This window comes from Heterodontus francisci, chromosome 9, assembly GCF_036365525.1.
Source record: "Heterodontus francisci isolate sHetFra1 chromosome 9, sHetFra1.hap1, whole genome shotgun sequence".
NCBI classification, from domain to species: domain Eukaryota; kingdom Metazoa; phylum Chordata; class Chondrichthyes; order Heterodontiformes; family Heterodontidae; genus Heterodontus; species Heterodontus francisci.
The window spans coordinates 18,899,713-18,920,942 of NC_090379.1; the positions used below are offsets into that span (position 1 = coordinate 18,899,713).

At 44.3% G+C, this 21,230-nt stretch overlaps 1 protein-coding gene across 3 annotated transcripts in view; it reads right to left on the minus strand.

Annotated features, from left to right (window-relative positions):
• vipas39 (VPS33B interacting protein, apical-basolateral polarity regulator, spe-39 homolog) overlaps positions 1-20,401 on the minus strand; it is a 47,316-nt gene extending 26,915 nt beyond the window's left edge. The window contains exons 1-10 of one of the 3 annotated variants that reach the window (XM_068038616.1): positions 20,341-20,401; positions 19,397-19,489; positions 14,289-14,388; positions 13,313-13,459; positions 11,547-11,615; positions 10,339-10,403; positions 8,722-8,778; positions 7,548-7,640; positions 4,177-4,210; positions 573-675 (exon numbers count right to left, since the gene is read on the minus strand). In XM_068038616.1, coding sequence (XP_067894717.1) covers positions 573-675; positions 4,177-4,210; positions 7,548-7,640; positions 8,722-8,778; positions 10,339-10,403; positions 11,547-11,615; positions 13,313-13,459; positions 14,289-14,388; positions 19,397-19,489 — 761 coding nt within the window. In that variant the 5' untranslated portion in view covers positions 20,341-20,401. The remainder of the gene's footprint in view (positions 1-572; positions 676-4,176; positions 4,211-7,547; positions 7,641-8,721; positions 8,779-10,338; positions 10,404-11,546; positions 11,616-13,312; positions 13,460-14,288; positions 14,389-19,396; positions 19,490-20,340) is intronic. The other 2 variants (XM_068038618.1, XM_068038617.1) reach the window with 2 other exon arrangements.
• Positions 20,402-21,230: the final 829 nt, after the last annotated feature.

Genomic DNA, 21,230 nt, shown 5'->3' on the forward strand with positions numbered 1-21,230 from the left:
CATTTGCAGAAGATATTTATCTTGATTTAACTCACTTTCTTTACCTACTTCTGAAGCAATCACTTGCTGGATTTGCTTTTACTGATGCTAGCTGGCAAAATCTAATTCCACCCCCACCCAGTGGTTACTGGATATTAATCGGGACTGGTGGGAATCCTGGTTAATTCCATACTCCCTTTCCCATCAATGAGGCCCATTTGAGCATCCTTAGTGCTATCTCACTTCAGATCAGTTCATTGAGGAAAAATGGGAGTCAAATGTTGTCTAACTTGCTGCTTTCTTTATATTTAGCATTCCCTTCTCCTTCTTTGCCTCCTCTTCACCCTCTTGGTGAGATGGAGGTAGGGTGGGATTTGTCTGTTCTCCAGGCCCTTTGCCTATTAACCGGCTGTTCTCAATAATGGCCTTTCTCTCCTGTTCTCCAAGAGCAGCATTCCTCTCTTTGCACTACTTAGTGCCAATCTGCTGTTTATTTGTATTGTGCTTCTATGCTGTATTTTCTTTGTTTCCTTATTCTAAAACCAAAAGCAAACATTAACAAAAACTACAGAATATAAAAATAGCCGCCTTACTTGAGCATTTCCAACAGCAGTTTCTGTTCCCCTATCTCTTTCAGATAGTAGACAAAATGTTGTAAGGCGACCTGTCTGTCCTCCAACTCTCGAAACAGTACTTCTGCAATATATAGACAGGTATATTTCCAGATAAGCACAGTAAATTTCCAGCACAGAAAAAAACATTCCTACATCAAACTGCTCAGTTGAGGGATAAACTTTTGAAAAATATATATTCATCAATCTCCATTGTGTTAGGCGTAAAAACATACAATGATACAGCGTAAAAGACAGCCATTTGGCCCATCACAGCTTTGACAACTCTCTGAAAGAGTGATCCACTTAGTCCCATTCCTTTCCCCAAGTCAGTTAAAATTTTTCCTTTTCGAATATTTATTCTCTTCCCTTTTAAAAGTGACTGTGGATTCTTCTTTCACCACTGTTTCTGGTGGTGCATTCCATTTCAGAGGCCCTCCTGATCATGTAACACCCAACATGCCCCCGCCCTGCTAGAACTAAGAGCTGCTGGCCCGCTGATTGGTTGGCAGCTCCATTAGGTGGGACATCCTGCCTCAATGGGGTGAAAGTCCCGCCTAGGACCAATTAAGGGCGTGGGGACTGTAAAAATCCAGGCCCGGCGGAGACGGGATCACCACCAACCTTTTGGTCGGTGGACGGCTCCCCTTTGCCCACCGTAAAATTCTGGCCCCCATCTGCTTGCTCGGGTGGATGCAAGAGATCCCATGGCACTATTTCGAAGAACAACAGGGGAGTTTTCCCTGGTGTCCTGGCCAATATTTATCCCTCAATCAACATCACAAAAACAGATTATCTGGTCATTATCACATTACTGTTTGTGGGAGTTTGCTGTGCGCAAATTGGCTGCTGTATTTCCTGCACCACAATAGTAATTACACTTCAAAAAGTACTTCATTGACTGTAAAGCACTTTGAGATGGGCAGTGGTTGTGAAAGGTGTTATATATGTGCAAGTCTTTTTTTTCCCCATTGTATCTTCAAATATTTATCCAATTTTCTCTTATAAGATGTGAGTCTCTCTGATTCAAGAGACGCCTGTGGAAAAGCATTTCATGCTTTAATAACTCCCTCCATAAAGAAATTTCTCCTGGCTTCTCTCCTCAATCACAGTGACAATTATAATTTATCACCACTTTCCCAACCAGAAGAAATAATCTTTCCTTATTTGCTCCATCAAAAACCCTTCATGACTTTAATAACTTCCATTCATACTACTCAGCCTTCCTTGCTCCAATGGAAATGGCACTCAATATCTCAAGTTTTTCCTCATAAAATGATACAGCACAGGAAGCCATTCAGCTCATTGTGCCTGTGCTAGATGGTTTCCTTGGTATTAACTATATTTATTCTGGTACTCTATGGGGTACCATTTCCACTTTGCTTGCAAATTGAGCTCAGATTTGCGCTGGTTTTGCATTTACGTTCACATTCTTGCTGAAACTCATTTGCATAAATGTAAAATCGTCCATGAACTAGCACAATCGGGCAGCATTTTAAAAGGTAATTTTTTTTGTGTCAGCAAATATTCCTTGATGTATTTGGTGCAGTTTTATTAATACAGCTGAAGATGGGTTTATCAGAAAAAATAAGCATTTTCGTCCACGACCCAATTTTAAAGAACTGAAAATGACTTTAAAAAACTATACAGAACCATTTACTAGTTCCATTGGTATACTGCAATAAGTTTCTCAGTAAATTAAGTATTTTTTAATATTTAAAAGCCTTACAAATCTGCCTATGAGCGCTGTTACACCTAAAAATAAAGCTTAATTTCAAGAGCCTCCTCAAAAGCCCACAAACTGGAGTGATTAGCAGAAACTCACCAGCGTGATTAATTCAACCTGGTGTGGCCAGTTTTGTGGGAGGTTTTTATTTAAACCAGTGTAAAAGATCATGAAATTTCAAGTGTGAGTTACGCTCAGCGCAAATCAAGTTTCTGTGATCTTTTGTGCTGGTCTGGCCAATTCTGGGTGAATCGCGCTGAAAATAACCACGACCGATGCCTCCATTTACGTTTGCAGAGAGAATTGACAGTACCACCCCTGGTCAAAGAAAGAACAGCAGTCTCGTAATATCTTATAATATTAGTTTTAACATGTAACAGTGCCATCGAGCGGAGAAAGCAAGAATAGCAGGCACTACCACCATCAGTAATTGCAGTGTTACAAATTCAACAGTAGGTATACATTTTTATTTGAAACATCTGTCGACATGATTGGTGGTACTGGCTTGGAACGGGTTGATGATTCCAAGAGCTGAATTTAAGGTTAAGGATCATAGGTAAGGTAAGGGCAGTGAGAATATTGTCTGTGTGAAGTATTCCCTCAACTTCTCTCAAACAGGTGGAAAGGTGGGGGAATACTGTCCTGCGACTTCAGTGACAGGACACGTTGGTCTGCTGGCCTTTTTACACAATCACTGTTATAACTGTCCCAGTCTACAATTACACTGCCAAAAAATACGGAGTGACAGGAAGCTAACAATCTCGGCACACAATGAAGGGTTACATACTCTTAGGCACTGAAGCAATAACTAACTAATGGCACTGTACAAAAGTATAGTGCATTAATATATGGTTCCTGCATTTCTGCACAGGACCCAGGCTTAAATCATAGACTAATGGATGAATATTGTTTTCCACTTCCTCCTTCTATTTCCATCCTCTTGTCAGGGACCTATAAACAAAAATTAGCTTGGGCAATCCACCCCAGATGCCTGTAGGTATGGGCTAATAGGATTACCTGCCCACAATTCAGCAAAATGGCAAAAGGCAAAATACTGCAGATGCTGAAAATCTGAAATATAAACAGGAAATGCTGAAAACACCCAGCAGGTCAGGCAGCATCTGTGGAGACAGAAGCAGAAATTCTGACTAGCATTTTCTATTTATATTTCAGTAAAATGACAATTGGACTCACAGGCCACAGGGATGCTTGGTGACAGTAGTGGAGCAAATTTATCGTTACTGCAATGGGGTGAGAAAGCCATAACTTTAAACCCCTTCTTTTTTTCTCCATCCAATTTCTCCCCTTTCCTGATGGTGTAGGTTCCTTGCTGATCTATAATCCCACCTATGCCCTGCAGCAGTTTACCCAAGTACATGGAATTAAGCCACAGATCAGCCATTATCTCATTGAACGGCGAACAGGCTCGAGGGGGCTAAATGGCCTCCTCCTGTTCATGTATGGACTGAATGTGTGAATTTCAGTAGGCTCTTCAACTTTGAAAGGCACATAGCTTATCTGTCTTTGCCTGACAGGGGTCACTGGACAGTAAAAGATGATCAGGAACCCTACCAGGCTCACCCCATTTCCCCTTTGCCCCCACTTTAGGAACACACAAAGGTGTGTAATTGTAGCTCTCGTATCCCTGCCCCCAGGTTGAGATCACATTACTCAGCACAGAGCAGAGGTTAAGCGTGGGACCTTACTGATCTGTATAATCCCAACTCCTCAGTGCATTAGACAGCTGAACCACCAGGAGAGAAATGTCCCTTGCTCAGACTGAGTAGATGGGGCTTTATAGTCTCCTTAATTCTGGTCCCCGGTTGCTACAAACATAGAAATTGTACAAGAACAAATTACCTTTGCTTAATGATTTTTTCAGGAATATCAAAACCTATAAGAAAATAAGATACAAGTAAAGATTTTGTAACACAGACTCTAAGACAATAGCATTGAACAGATAATTTACCAACCTCCACAAAGATTGTCAGTTCAAGCTTCCTTATAATCCATAAGCAAGACTTTGCGAGAATAATGTTGGATGCGAATATAATTAAACTACTTAAAAAATATTAACTTGGGAGGAGAGGAAAACTTTTTCATGCAGTGAGTGGTTAAGGTCTGGAATGCACTGCCTGAGAGTGTGGTGGAGGCCGGTTCAAATGAAGCAGTCAGAAGGGAATTAGACTGTTATATGAAAAGGAAGAATGTGCAGGGTTACAGGGAGAAGGCGGGGGAATGGCACTAGGCAAATTGCTCATTCGGAGAGCTGGTGCAGACATGATGGGCCGAATGGCCTCCATCTGCACCTTAACAATTCTGTAATAACCTATAAGTTACTAACCATTTCACATTTAACTGATCAGCTTCCAAGTATAACCTCCAACTTGCAAACTGACTAATGGTTAGATTATTTAATTTATTGACACTCTGAAACCCTCATCGTCAAACCGATGGATCATTCCAATAGGTACCCCTCTATTTATATTTCCCACCACTTGCTCATGCTTCTTCTAGAGCCCAAGCACTGCAAGCACGAGGAAGTGACCAACTGACCTGCTCCTGCAATTACAGGTTAATCTCCCAGTAACTCCTGCAAACAACCCAGGAGAAAAATTACAGGAACATTTCCTTGCCTTGTTTCACGTCGGCCAGACTCGCAACAAACAAACATGCCCAGGATGCAACGTGGCTCTGCTGCATACGTGATCTGGTAAAACTTTGCAATGGATAGAGCGGTTTCCGTAGCATAGAGCATTGTGGGTATTGCAGCCACCATTTTTGACTGATTGCCGTATCAGGTCACCAATGGAGGGAGCACAAGGCAGGGCGGTTAGAGACAGGAGCTCATGAGCTGAAACCTCCTAGAATGCAGTCCAATTAGTGTGGGCAACCCTACTCTGCAGTTTCCCTCACTCTGCTTCCACCCCAACTCCCACCCAGGATACATTCCATTTACACTACAACCCTGCTAGGCTATGTAGAGTTTTACAGCACAGAAACATGCCATTTGGCCCAACTGGTCTACGACAGTGGGTAAAATATAGCCTATATATGTCTCAGGACAATGACGTAGCCCCAACAGTTCAAATTCAACAGTTAGGGAAAACAGTCATGGCGGGAGACAGAACATGATGCAGGCTAGCAGACATGGTACAACTTGTTATCTTATATGTCGCTCAGATTGTGGTACTGGGAGTTTAGCTCATTTTGGTCTGTTGGCTTAGAGGTGTTATAAGATATTAAAATAAGAAAGTAGATAGACATGAAATAACAATAATTGCCATGTATCAGAAGAAGCTCTTTTCCCTCAAGGTGGGGACTGTAGAAATATGGCGGTCACCATTTTTATACCATTGAAATATAGAGTCGTACAGCATAGAAACAGGCCCTTCGGCCCACCGCGTCCATGCCGACCATAATGCCTATCTATACTAATCCCATCTGCCTGCATTAATTCCATATCCCTCTATGCCTTGCTCATTCAAGTCCCTGTCCAGATGCCTCTTAAATGTCGCTACTGTATATAATGGATTAACTCTTCTAAATTACTGGCAGATGTCCTTAACCTCATTAGCTGTTAACAATTTATATAATTGCATGCTTTGATGGTTGATTGGAGGGAGCTCACACCTAATTCTAGGTAATGGTTGGTTGAAGTTAGGCAGAGTGTAGTCAATCAGGCTGTGTGTGATGAGTCTTGGCTGATGCAAAAGCATGTGTGGCACAACAGAGCTATAAAGGAAGGTGAAATAAGTGCGAAAGTGCAAACAGAAATTCCACTGTCTGCACTATTCTAGACCTTTTTATTAAAGATAAAGAGAGCTCAGCAGGGATTAAAACAACAAGTCATAGAGTAATTTACGGCAAAGAAGGAGGCCATTCAGTCCATGCCGGCTTTCCACAGAGCTACGCAGTCAGTCCCTCTCCCTGACTCGATCCAAGTAGCCCTATTTCTCTCAGGTGGCCATCAACTTCCTCTTGAAGTTACTGATCGTCTTTGCTTCCACCACTCTTGTGGGCAGCGAGCTCCAGGTGATTACCACCCGTTGGGTAAAAAAGTGCTTCAATACAACTACAAAACCATCTGCAACAGCTGCAAATCCACCGACACCAATGCTGTGCAGCAGATGCACTGGAGCGATGTATGGCAAGTGTAACAAGGGAAGGTGGTGCTTGAATCTTAACCCTGTGGGTTGCCGGGAGCACAGCAAGGTGTGAAGATGCTGAACTCTGGTATCAACAGGCAGGGGATACATTTCTGTGAGAGTTCATAAACCTCTGCAACCTCTTCCAGCCCCACAACCTGCCAAGATATCTGCACTCCTCCAATTCTGGCCTCTTGCGCATCCCTAATTTTAGTCACTCCACTTTTGGTAGCCTTCAGCTGCCAATACCATAAGCTCAGGAATTCACTCCCGAAATCTGTCCGCCTCTCTACCGCTCCTACTTTCAGATGCTCCTTAAAACCTACTTCTTTAGCCTTGTTTTTCGGCATCTGTCCTAATGGCTCATGTGGCTCGCTGTCAAATTTTATTTGCTAACGCTCCTGAGAAGAGCTTTGGGCGGCGCAGTGGTTAGCACCGCAGCCTTACAGCTCCAGTGACCCAGGTTCAGTTCTAGGTACTGCCTGTGTGGAGTTTGCAAGTTCTCCCTGTGACCGCGTGGGTTTCCGCCAGGTGCTCCAGTTTCCTCCCACCGCCAAAGACTTGCAGGTTGATAGGTAAATTGGCCATTGTAAGTTGCCCCTAGTGTAGGTAGGAGAATGATAGGGAATATGGGATTAATGTAGGAGGGGATGTGGTAGGGAATATGGGATTAATGTAGGATTAGTATAAATGGGTGGTTGATGGTCAGCACAGACTCAGTGGGCCGAAGGGCCTGTTTCAGTGCTGTATCTCTCTATGACTATGACTTTCTCTATGACTATGTTTTACCATGTTAAAGGCGCTATATAAATGCAAGTTGTTGTTGTTCTGTATTCTGGGACAGAGCCTTAGCAAAGGTCAGGAAAGCATTCCACAGACAGGTGTGACTGTAGGTGTGTGTCTAGCATCAGAGAGAGATCACCCGACAACACCTCTGGGAGAGAGGCAGGCTGAATCTTAACGGGCTGGAATATCCCTTTCACGCTCGCTGCTCTTCAATACTGTCCATCAGACCAAGATTCGCATCATGTGTTCAGCGAGACAACTGATAGATTTTGAGCAGAGTTTCCAATGAGCACTCACCGCAGTGATGACATTCCCATCGTGCGTTTGAACAGCTTGATCCACAAGATTCAGTTTGTCATTCAAGGAGCGAAACCGCTCCAAGGAGTACATCTGGAAACCAAATCGGTACAAGAGTGAGCAAAAATAAATGCTCGTTACATAAAGAGAGAAAGTGCGTGTGTGTATGTGACAGACACTACCTTCAGTTTAGAGCAATCCTTCCACCTCCAAATTAAATATTCTATTTTTCAAGTTTTAAAACAAGAGCTAGTGTTAGCACTCGCTGGCTCACTGCCACGATCGGCCCCAGCCACTGGCTCGCTACTTCAATCGGCCTTGGCCACTGGCTCGCTGCTTCAATCGGCCTTGGCCACTGGCTCGCTGCTGCAATCGGCCTTGGCCACTGGCTCGCTGCTGCAATCGGCCTTGGCCACTGGCTCGCTGCTGCAATCGGCCTTGGCCACTGGCTCGCTGCTGCAATCGGTCTCGGCCACTGGCTCGCTACTTCAATCGGCCTTGGCCACTGGCTCGCTGCCACAATCGGCCACGGCCACTGGTTCGCTGCCGCGATCGGTCTCGGCCACTGGCTCGCTACTTCAATCGGCCTTGGCCACTGGCTCGCTGCCGCGATCGGCCTCGGCCACTGGCTCGCTACTTCAATCGGCCTCGGCCACTGGCTCGCTGCTGCAATCGGCCTTGGCCACTGGCTCGCTACTTCAATCGGCCTCGGCCACTGGCTTGCTGCTGCAATCGGCCTCGGCCACTGGCTCGCTGCTGCAATCGGCCTCGGCCACTGGCTCGCTGCCGCGATCGGCCTCGGCCACTGGCTCGCTGCCGCGATCGGCCTCGGCCACTGGCTCGCTACTTCAATCGGCCTCGGCCACTGGCTCGCTGCTGCAATCGGTCTTGGCCACTGGCTGGTTGAAATCGGCCAGTGTCCCTGAGTTGAAGGGGGGAATAAATCATCCATCCAACAATCCCAGGAAAGCGAGCATGTGTGAATGACAGATGAGGACAAGTCAGGCTCAGCCGAGGATGAATTTCCAGCAGACACTCACCGTCCAGACTCGCACATTAATAATGACCACTGGAGAAAAGCAAAGGCCAGTGGAACAGTACCTCAAATTCAGGAAAGGAGGAGGGAACAAGGGAGAAAAAGTGCAAAAGAATATTTGTGACTATTTCACCATACCCTGCCTTTCTGCATCTGTCTAACCGTCTCCAGCGGACTCCGGTCAATTGAAATGTCCTATGGAAAGGGAGCGGGAAAAACAACAGAACAAGCTTCACAATAACATATAATTAGTTCAGTACCAACTCCTTTAACCTCACTTTTTTTTTTAAATTCATTCACAGGATGTGGGTGCTGCTGGCTAGGCCAGCATTTATTGCCCATCCCTAATTACCCTTAGGAAGGTGGTGGTGAGCCGCTTTCTGGAACCATTGCAGCCATTGGTGCTGATTGGCGTTACTGATACTAGCTTCTTATTCCAGATTTATTCAATTAAGTGAATTTAAATTCCCCAGTTGCCATGGAGAGATATGAACTCCAGATCATGAGTTTAGGCCTCTGGATTACTAGTCTAGTACCATACCCCCAATGGACAGCACATATTTCATTTAAGTGATATAAGGTTCCTAAAGGGCAAGGAACATGAAGGAAAAAGCACATTCCCACATATATGTTTTAATGCATTCAATGCAAGAAACTGTAAATATCCGTCTTTCACAAAAAAATTTCAATATCTGATACTGTTTTTTAATTAAGCAACATCTTCTGTTACAGAGAAGAGAATGCAACGTTTTCCTTTCCCAGAATCTATATCCTGGATTTATATGGCATATTTAATGTTCATAAACGTTCCAAGGTAGTTCACAAAACCACAATCAGCTGCCAAACTGCTACGAGGTAAAAATGTGTCTTTGGGAGTTGGAGATTCTGATGCTGCAGCTTTCCATAACCTTTTGGTGAGAGGAATTGGGGGAGGGGGAGAGGTGCAGCGAGTTCGCGCAATGCTCTTCGACCTTTGTGATGCTGCTTCAAATTGAATGCAGGCGGATGGAATAAAAGTCCTCCCTCCCCGTATGGGCCAGGGCAATGGACTACTGCCAATGATTCTACATCACTCAGCATCAAACCTGATGACCCTGTCTAGGGAGGTCACAAGGAGAACGTGGGCATAGGAAACGTAAAACTAGTGCTGTAACAGTCCTACTCTGGAGACTGTGTAGAAAGGGAGGCGTCACTTTACAGCTGGGTAGGTTATGGTTGAGCCAAGAGGGTCTGCTACTGTCATAAGTGTTCCATTTCTCCTGGGCTGGCAACTCACACCAAAAATTGGCCAAAGGGATTAATTTTAAAAATCCCTAGTCTTTAATTTCATTGAAATGTATAAAATTCTTAAGGGACTTTACGGTGTAAATGTTGAGAGGTTGTTTCCCCTGGCTGGGGAGTCTAGACTAAGGACCATAGTCTCAGAATAAAGGATCAGCCATTCAGGACTGAGACGAGATTTCTTCACTCAGAGGGTTGTGAATCTTTAGAATTCTCTACCCCAGAGAGCTGTGGATGCTCAGTCAATGAGTATATTCAAAACTGAAATAGATAGATTTTTGGACACTAAGGGAGTCAAAGGATAAGGGGATAGGGCAGGAAAGTGGAACTGAAGTAGAAGATCACCCATGCTTTTACTGAATGGCGGAGCAGGCTGAGGTCGTATGGCCTACTGCTGCTCCTATTACTTATGTTTCAGTTTACAACCCAGCTAGTAACTTGTACAGACAGATTAAATAAATTTATTAAACCCACCTTGTAATCGGCCTTTGATTTACGTAGATCGGGTGCATAGCTCGTGGTGGTTGAACCTATGACAGCTGGCAGAAGTATTGAAGAGTGATTTAAGCGAACGAGAACCTCCCCTTCAATTTTTTTTAAATTCCCCTTGCCCTTCCCCCATGTTGCACACTCTCTCAGGTGACCAGCTCTTCCACCAAGACATATGTAAGCCAACATTCACAACTCTCTCAAAGGAAGGTCCCAACACCAGGTCCAAGAGAGAGTCTCAAGAGAGTGGCCAAAGCGGCTCTTCCAGCCGCTATCGGAGACTGTGGGACTCCCTGCTAAAACTGTGTGAGTGTTGCCAACACTGCAACCCTCCCTCAATTTCCTCCTCCTCCCCTTTTAGAGGATGGGAAGAATTGAGTAATGCCCTGCTGTGCCAAGCAGAGATTGGAGAGTCCGTGTGTAGAAAGCAGCGATCCTGAGCTTAGTTCCTGTAACTCTGCCACCCCCTGAAGAACAGACTCCAACAAAACCAACTCCCTCTCCTGCCAACATCTTACATTATTTTTATACTTTCACTTCAAAAGAGGGGAGATGAGCCGAGTTGTCAGGACCTGCAACTCTCTGCCTTAACGGATGGTGGAAGCCGATTCCATAAATAATTTTAAATGGGCGCTGGGCAGCTACTGCGGCGACAGTGCAATTCAGTGCAACTCTAATCAGCAAAGGTTAGCAATTCAGGAGAAATTATAAGGTTTTGCATAAACAACATGGAGAGGTTATACCTATCAGGAACGGTTGAACAGGCTGGGGTGCTTTTCTCCAGTAAAAAGACTGAAGGCTGACCTGAAAGAGGCCTTTGAGGTTATAGAAGGGTTGGATAGGGTAGATGAAGAGATGATATTTCCAATTGTGGAGGGGAACCAAAACTAGAGAATGTAAATATAAGATAATCACAAATAAATCCAGTAAGAGGAACTTCTTTACTCAGAGAGCGGTTAGGATATGGAACGCACTACTATGTGGAGTGGTTGAGGTGAATAGCATTGTTATATTTATGAGAAAGCTGGACAAACACACGAGGGAGAAGGAAACAGAAGGATATGGTGATAGAGTAACATGAAGTAGAGTGGGAGTAGGCTCATGTGCAGCATAAACAGAACATGGACCAGCTGGTCTGAATGGCCTATTTCTGTGCTGTCCATTCTATGTAATACTAGGTAAACTTAACTTACAATCAGAAAGCGACTGGAAACTCCCAAGCCGACTGATCCCAAATAAAGCACTCGAAGGATCTTTTTTACCTGTAAATAAAACAGTCCCAAAGTCAGGTGAGCACAGGACAGTCCAAGACTGAGTAACACTTGTTCCACTTCCTTTACAAGAGCCGTATTTATTCAGCATTGGAATACTTTGGCATTACCACAGTGAGAGAAGTCACAGTACATTTCAGCCTTTGACATTTAACTGGGCATACACTTAAACAGGATTACCACCGCTTATTTATTATGTAATGCACATATATGCTTTGAAAAATCCGGTCGGAGAGACGTTCTGCTTGCCACAGACCCACTCCGGCTGTATTACGTCCAGTGATTCTGGCATCAGGAATACGAATTGTAATAGCAAGCATACAACACAAAGCAGAGTACATGACGTGCTCCACTCAAGGGCAGCGATAGTAAGGATTCCACTTAATTACAGATTGTTCACCATCCCAACCCCCTCAATTGTTGTATTGCAGAAAGCCAGGCAGTGATGGATAGAACTGGAGCCAATCTTTACATGCTTTTATCTAGAGATACATTTTCCAAACATCACTTCCTAACCCAACAGAATTTCAGTTTGTTCCTATTTATAGGCGCACACTTGAATTCCCAATTAATGCCCAACCTGCATTCAATTAAATACAATTAATATACAATTTACACTAACCTCCTCAATCAGGATTCCCACTGCTGACTGAAATACAGGGAGCACTCCAGGCATGTGTGAGCACGTGGATGTCGAGTTGTACCAAAAATAACTTTTTTTATATACTGCCTTTAACATAGTAAAACCTCCCATGGTGCTTCACATGAGCAACATTTTCATAAAATCAAACAAACTTTGACATCAGACTACACAATGAGATATTAGGAAAGGTGACCAAAAGCTTGGTCAATCGTAGGTTTTCAGGAATATCTTAAAGGGGCTGAGAGAGATGTAGAGGGGTGGAGAAATTTAGGGAGGGATTGGTGGAAAACTGAAAATCGGTGATACAGAAGAGGCAGGAATTGGATTTCCGATATCGCAGAGGACTGGAGGAGTTCACAGAGTTATGGGAGGGTGGAGGGGTGGAAATTGGGAGATGGCAAAGGCTGTTGAGGGATTTAAACGCAGGTTGAGAATGATAAAGTTGAGGCACTGCCAGATAGAAGCCAAGGATGATGTCTAAACAGGACTTGGAGGGGAACTTTTTGCTCCCTCTATAGTTGAATAAATTGAAGACACGGATCATCATGGCCCTCACATGAAGGACATTTTGGGCGGGGTATCTATCAGAAGAAATCCAGAGCCCATGGGACTGAACGGGAGTCAATGCTGTTGGGGCGGGGTGGCAGAAACTGACAAAGCATGCGGTGAGTGTCTTGCTTTCGGAATAAGGAGGAGTTCAAAGCTCAGCGGTGGAGTTCTGACACGTTACTGTGCAGTTGCTGAACTGAGCAGTGGTGAGGAAAATCTACAGGCGCCTGGGGGTTAGGGGGTGGGCTGGGGTGGAGGTCAGAGAGGAATTTTCCAGTTACTTTTTTTTCCCCGTAATGGCCCTGGGATCCCCCCACTCTGAGATTACATGGCTGCGAAGCAGGGGTTTGGCAGTGGGCTGGGGCGATTAGAAGTGACTATTCACCATGCTCCAGCCACAATGAGTATGGGGGGCAGGCTTGATAAGCTGTTTTTTTCCTGCACAGCAATCTTGTTGATTCATCTGTCACAAAGTAAGTTGAATCAACGCCACTACCTTTGAAAAAGCTGCTTAGAGAATATGCAGAGATAGGCTTGGAAATAGTCTGCTGCGTTGTGTCGGAGAGAGATCTTACAGGTCCCAGGTCTCGGACGTCACCTGCTCGGATCCCTGTTGCGCTCTCTTTGATTGACCAGGAGATACCTGGGGAAAAAGAAATATATAATTCAGATACAGGCGCAAGGTTCCAAGGCACTTTAGTTGCATTCCAAACACTTCCAATGCCCGTGCTGCCAGGTCTATTCCAATGCAACATTTCAACCATTTCCCAGTTCAATGAAGAACTAGAATCCCTTTATATTTGTGATTTTTCTCTGCCTGTTACATTATAGTGGTGACGATACTGCAGAAGGTACTTTATTGGTTGTAAAGATTTGGGATGTCCTGAGGTCATGAAAGGCAATGTTTTTCTGTGAGGGATCCCTCTGTAGGGTAACCCCAATCCAGACCTCACCTTTAAAGAATTATATACTATATCAAAATACTACGTCTCTTTGTTCAACTTTCAAGGACGTAGGCTTTTCTCCTGAAGGCACCAGCTCCCTCACTCAAATGCTGGTTCCCCTCTAGGTATCTTGCCTAACCAGGCTGAGGTATGATCCCTCAGGTTCAGTGACCCTCAAGTGGCAGTCCTCCATGCATGGAGCTATGTAGGCTATTCATCCATGTGAGGCATCAATGCTTTACCAATCCCGTCCACAAACATGACGTTTGTCCAGGTTAATCAGAGTGGATGTGGGGGGGCGGGGAATGGTGGGGAGGTGGGCTGGTGGTGCTGGGGAGAAGAGTTGCGATGAAGAGAGCGGGGGAGAAAAATTGGGGGGAAGAGAGCGGGGGAGAGAAGACCGGCTGGGGGCTGGGAAGAGTTGAGTGTTGTGAGGGTGGTGGTGGGGGGGGGGGGGCGGTGGGGGGGAGAGGGTGGATGGAGGAGGCAGAGAGAAGGTGGAGAAGGGGCAGTGGGTGCTGTACTTACTTCCCACAGGCTCCCCGCTCCAGCTGACCCTCTCCACATCATCGTCATCATCTTCCACAATGCTGCGGAGGCTGTTCACCGCCCGTTTGGATGCTTTCAGCTAAAGTGACAATACAAAGCAAACTGTCATACAAAATGCAACCGACCATAAATGTGGCAGCTGAGTATGATAGGGCGTGAGCACATACAATAGGGCACCGCATGTCATTTCAATGTCCACACACATGCACATGCCAGCAGGGATCACTGGCTAGCTCTAAAGGATATGAACCCCAGGCCAGTTATACCAGCCCCATTGCCAACCCAGTCCATATCACCTAACTCAGTACAGAGCAAAGTAATAATATTTACAACTCTCCAGAAATGATGCACAGTATTAAAAAAGATTTTAAAAATTGGTTATTCTGTGATTTGTTCTTCAGATAATTAATTCAAGTGTGAAACTGGATGAAGTTTTACTCAGTCCCCATCTGTATTTCCTTTTTACTATCTTCAGAAACGAGTTCTATTTATATAAATGTTTACTCAGGTAATGAGTATTGCAGAGTGCTTTGCCAGTAACACATACTCGACGAAACAGTGGACAGAACAAAGAAGCATGTGTGTGTGTGTATATATATATATATATATATATATATATATATATATAGTGACACCTCGATTCACGGCGATGATTGGGTAATTCCCCCAACCATCACACTTGGAGACCGCACTGCTACAACAACAGCAAATTGTAAAACATTCCAAGGCACATCACAGGAACATGAAAAGACTGGGATTGATTTAATGCACATCACAGAATTGTTACAGCACGGAAGGAGGCCATTCAGCCCATCCTGTTTGCACCGGCTATCCGAATGAGCAATTCACCTAGTGCCACTCCCCCGCCTTCTCCCCGTAGCCCTGTACATTCTTCCTTTTCATATAACAGTCTAATTCCCTTTTGAATGCTTCAGTTGAACCAGCCTCCACTGGGCTCTCAGGCAGTGCATTCCAGACCATAACCACTCGCTGCGTGAAAAAGTTTTTCCTCATGTCGCTTTTGCTTCTTTTACCAATGACTTTACCACTACACATAACTTGAATTATCCAACTGACATCCATTCACTGCATTTTGCTGAAGGAATATTCAATTTGTATTATAAAATTATGTAGAGTGTACCAGGGATTGTTACTTAGAGCAATATGTTGCAGAACCTACCCAGGAACAGGCTATTTTAGATCTAGTAATTTGTAATGAGGTAGGATTAATAAGAGATATCGTAGTTAAGGATCCTCTAGGGGGTAGCAATCACAACATGGGAGAATTTCAAATTCAGTTTGAGGGCGAGCAACTCGGGTCTCAAACCAGTGTTCTCAACTTAAACAAGGGCAATTAGGGAGGTTTGAAGAAAGAGTTGTCTAAAGCGGGCTGGGAAAATAGACTAAGGGGAAGGTCAGTGGATATGCAGTGGCAGACATTTAAACAGGTATTTCATAACACATAATTTATCGCGGTCAAAAAGAAGGACTCGATGAGAAGGATGAACCAACCGTTGGTAACAAAGGCGGTCAAGGAGAGTATCCAATCAAAAGCTAAGGCATACAAAGCAGCGAAAACTAGTGGTAGGCCAGAGGATTGGGAATTTTTTAAGGAACCAGCAGCGGATGACTAAAAAGCTAATAAAGAGGGAGAAAATTGATTATGAATGTAAATTGGCAAGATATATAAAAACAAGAGCAGGTCAGAGGCTCGGAATCCTGCGGCAAGTAACTCACCTCCTGACTCCCCAAAGCCTGTCCACCATCTACAAGGCACAAGTCAGGAGTGTGATGGAATACTCTCCACTTGCCTGGATGGGTGTAGCTCCAACAACACTCAAGAAGCTCGACACCATCCAGGACAAAGCAGCCCGCTTGATTGGCACCCCATCTACAAACATTCACTCCCTCCACCACCGACGCAGTGACAGCAGTGTGTACCATCTACAAGATGCACTGCAGCAATGCACCAAGGCTCCTTAGACAGCACCTTCCAAACCCGTGACCTCTACCATCTAGAAGGACAAGGGCAGCAAATGCATGGGAACACCACCACCTGCAAGTTCCCCTCCAAGTCACACACCATCCTGACTTGGAACTATATCGCCGTTCCTTCACTGTCGCTGGGTCAAAATCCTGGAACTCCCTTCCTAACAGCACTGTGGGTATACCTACCCCACATGGACTGCAGCGGTTCAAGAAGGCAGCTCACCACCACCTTCTCAAGGGCAATTAGGGATGGGCAATAAATGCTGGCCTGGCCAGCGATGCCCACATCCCATGAATGAATTTTTAAAAATAGCAAAAGCTTCACGGGTATATAGAGAGTAGCTAAAGTGAGCGTGGGACCCATGGAGGACATGACTGAAGAATTGATAACAGGGAACAGGGAAACGGCAGATAATTTAAACCAATATTTTGCATTGGTCTTCACGGTGGAGGACACTATAAACATTCCACAGATATCAGATAAACAAGGAGTTAATGGGAGGAAAGATCTTGTAACAGTCTCTATCACGAGGGACAAAGTATTTGACAAACAAATGGGATGAAAGGCAGACAAGTCACCAGGACCTGATGGCCTACATCCAAGGGTTTTAAAGGAAGTGACTGCAGAGATAGTGGCGGCATTGGTCGAAATATTCCAGAACTCACTGGATTCCAGGAGAGTCCCAGCGGATTGGAAAATCGCTAATGTGACGACCCTGTTCAAGAAGGGAGGGAGAAACAAAGCAGGAAACTATAGGCCTGTCAGCCTAACGTCGGTCGTTGGGAAAATGCTAGAGTCCATTATTAAGGAAGAAATAGCAGGACATTTAGAAAAGCTTAACACAATCAAACAGAGTCAACATGGTTTTGTGAAAGGGAAATCATGTTTGACAAATTTGCTAGAGTTCTTTGAGGATATAACAAGCAGAGTTGATAAAGGGGAACCGGTAGATGTAGTGTATTTAGATTTCCAGAAGGCATTCGATAAGGTGCCACATAAAAGATTATTATACAAGATAGGAGCTCATGGTATTGGGGGTAATGTATTAGCATGGATTGAGGATTGGTTAACTCACAGAAGACAGAGAGTCAGGATTAATGGGTCTTTTTCAAGTTGGAAAGGCAAAACTAGTGGAGTGCCACAAGGATCAGTCCTAGGGCCTCAATTATTTACTCTCAATATTAATGACTTGGAGGAGGGGGCAGAGTGTAATATATCCAAATTTGCTGGCGATACAAAAATAGGTGGGAGAGCATGTTGTGATGAGGACATAAGGAATCTGCAAGGGGATACAGATAGGTTGAGTGAGTGGGCAAAAACTTAGCAGATGGAGTTTAATGTAGGAAAGTGTGAGAATCAAAAGGCAGACTATTATTTGAATGGAGAAAGACTTCAAACAAATGCAGTACAGAGGGATCTGGGTGTTCTTGTGCATGAAACACAAAAAATTAGCATGCAGGTGCAGCAAGTAATTAAGAAGGCAAATGGAATTTTGGCCTTTATTGCTCGGGGATTAGGGAATTCTTGTTGCAACTGTACAGGGTGTTGGTGAGGCTGCACCTGGAGTACTGTGTACAGTTTTGGCTCCCGTATTTAAGAAAGGATATACTGGCATTGGAGGCAATTCAAAAGAGGTTCACTGGGCTGATACCCGGGATGAAGGGGTTGACTTATCAAGAATGGCTAAACAGGTTAGGCCTTTATTCACTAGAGTTTAGAAGAATGAGGGGTGATCTTATTGAAACGTACAGGATTCTGAGGTGGCTTGACAAGGTAGATGTTGAGAAGATGTTTCCACTGGTGGGGGAATCTCGAACATAGCTACAGAATAAGGGGAAACTCATTTAAAACTGAGATGCGAAGGAATTTCTTCTCTCAGAGGGTAATGAATGTCTGGAATTCTCTACCCCATAGAGTTGCGGAGGCTAGATCACTGAAAGTATTTAAAGAGGAGGTAGATAGATTTCTGAAATATCGGGGAGTTGAGGGCTATGAGGAGCTGGCACGAAAGAGGAGTTGAGGTCTGGGGCAGATCAGCCATGATCTCATTGAATGGCGGGGCAGGTTTGAGGGGCCGAATGGCCTACTCCTGCTCCTATTTCTTACGTTCTTATTCCATTCACTGCATTTTGTTGGAGAAATAACCCTGCTGTTATCTGAAGACTGCTACAAATTTGGTCAGAAGTTCCGTTTGCTGTAGTTTGTAGAGACTCTGTAGACTGCTGTAGTGCGTTATCTAAATAGACTGTTTGACAGTAAATGGACTTTGCTGTTTGCCTTAAGTCCTGCCCATCACAGTGGTGTCAATAGGCACTCCAAACAAAGAATGCCCAATCCCAAGCAATTTAAAGAGTCATCTAAGTTCAATGGTGGAACAGGCTTGAAGGGCTGCGTGGCCTCTCCTGTTCCTACATCGGCCCCAAGGGAAAGTAAGCGACAATTGATCGCAACCTCTCTGCTATGAGGAATGAGGCAGAACAGAGTCTAGGCACTTTGATGCGAGAAACACAGTCATTGTGCATCATTCACTTGCAACTCCAAGAAGCTAGCCCAGAGACTTATCAGACGCTTGTGGGCAGATCACCTGTGATTGGGGTATGCAAAAGGAAGACTTCAGGAGGCAGGGTGTAAATTTAGAAAAATGAATAAATGAGATTATATAGACTTTAGCCATCCTAAAGTTACATCCTTCAAAAGAATGAGGTTAAATAAGCCGTTAAAGCAAGATCTCGTCTGCCAGTACGAGAGACAGCAAAGATTTTATGGCACTATCCAGAAGAAAAACAAGGAGTTCTCCTAGTAACCTGGGCAACGTTCCTCACCCAACCAATTCCATAATAAAAATATTAGCTGGTCAAATACTGAGTTCCTGTTTGTGGGATCTTGCCGTGTACAAATCAGTGCTGCAATTGTCTACAGAGTCGACTCCAACGGTTGAGTGTGGTTTGGATTGTCCTGAGGATATTATAAGATGCTACAAAAATGTAAGTTCCGTTCTTTCCCCTAAAGAGGATCATTAAGCAGGACAGAGCAGCTCCAAATCAATTCCCCCTCAAAAAATCTGATCAGGAAATTTAAATACAGGCAATTTACTCGCCTCTGTATATTCATCATCATCATCATCAAACATGAAAGCTTTGCATTTTGTGCTGTTCCAATATTCTTCTTCATCATTTTTAGTTCTGCTCATCTGTAAATATAATAGAAAAACTGGACAAATTTGTATTAATCACAGTGTTTATAAAATACTGGAACAGAATCCAGCTTTAAACAATGCTGTGTTTTCTGCTCTTTATGGAGCCCCACTTGCCACTTCTCTCATCAGTGTTAACAGATCACTGGTAGTTCAGGGGGCTAATGCACCAGCCTGGTGAGCCGATCTCTGGCAAGGCAGCTGTGCAGGCACAAGAACTGACTCCAGCATCTCGGATGAAAGAGCAACACAATCAGCCATATCACTTGCTCCCTGCCACCTCTGGCTGGATGGGGTGCACACGTGGACTGAGTTTTGCTTCTCTCCAGCACAGAATGGCCTATTGACCAACTGACGGTCATATGTGTGAATCTAGGCAGTCAGTTGGTCAAGGTACTGGAGGGTAGGCTGTGGGCATCTGAAGAACTGTAGTCCAGCAATGAGTCTGTCTACCAGAAAACTGAAAATGTAAAAAAAAATAACAATTATATCCTTCAGGCGGTGAAATGAGAGACAGGAAGTAAATTTTGACCTGATTGCCAACATTTTTAAATATAAAGCAACAACAAAGAACACTCCCTCACAAAGACAATGCCACTTTAATGCTGAATGCTGACCCTCTGGAGGGGTTTGGCTGTCCTGTAGTGCAGAGACAGTCTCAGGACACAAACCTCACAACTGATGAGTGTCACTCAGACTCACACACATACACTTGGAGGAAAGTACTAGGAACAGCCTACTTTTGTTTTAAAACACCAGGTACGTTTGTTAGTGCGTTTATTATACCCATGTTTACATAAAGTAAATTAATGCTGACAGATCCCTACCCCGACCAGCCACTCACTCACCCCTGAACTCACTCACTTCCCTGCATCAGCCTCTCAGGAACAGGCAGCTCGCCGGGATTGCGCATGCGCATGGGGCGCAAGGGCCGCCTGGGGCTGTAGTTTTAAAGCCTCCTCAAACTACAGCTCCCGGCAGCGCCTGCGAGGGCAATCTTCCAGTGCATGGCCCTACCATCACTTCGAAAGCACAGGAGCAGATAACGTCGTGCTTATGCAGCAGCAACAATGGTTAATTTTATTTATTTTTATTGTCGCTTTTTTAAATTACAGAGTCGTTGACGGAGTTCACTTCAGAGATGTATATTACTGCTGCACAATGCGTGCATCGATAAACTAGTTCCGTGCAGCATCCAGTTACTTTTACTTACGGCCCGCATGATCAAAGTACCAGGCTTTGAGCTCCTGGTCAGACAGGCCTTTCCAATCAAGCGCTAAAATAAAAATAAAACACTGCGGATGCTGGAAATCTGAAATAAAAACAGAAAGTGCTGGAAACATTCAGCAGGTCTGACAGCATCTGTGGAGAGAGAAGCAGAGTTAACGTTTCAGGTCAATGACCTTAAGAACTGACATATTAGAAATGTCAAAGATTTTAAGCAAGTAAAGTGGGGGTGGGACAAGAGATAACAAAGGAGAAGGTGTAGATAGGTAAAGGTCACAGAATAGCTGCCCAGAAGGTCATGGAGCAAAGATATGTTAATGGTGTGTTGAAAGACAAAGCATTAGTACAGATACGGTGTTGACAGACTGAAAATTGAACAACCGCAAGTTCAAACATGAAAAAAAAGTGGGTAAGCAAACTGAACAAACTAAGATAAAATAAAATAAACACAAAAAAATATAAAAAAGAAAAAATAACTAAAAATAAAAGTAAAATGGAGGGCCCGTCACGC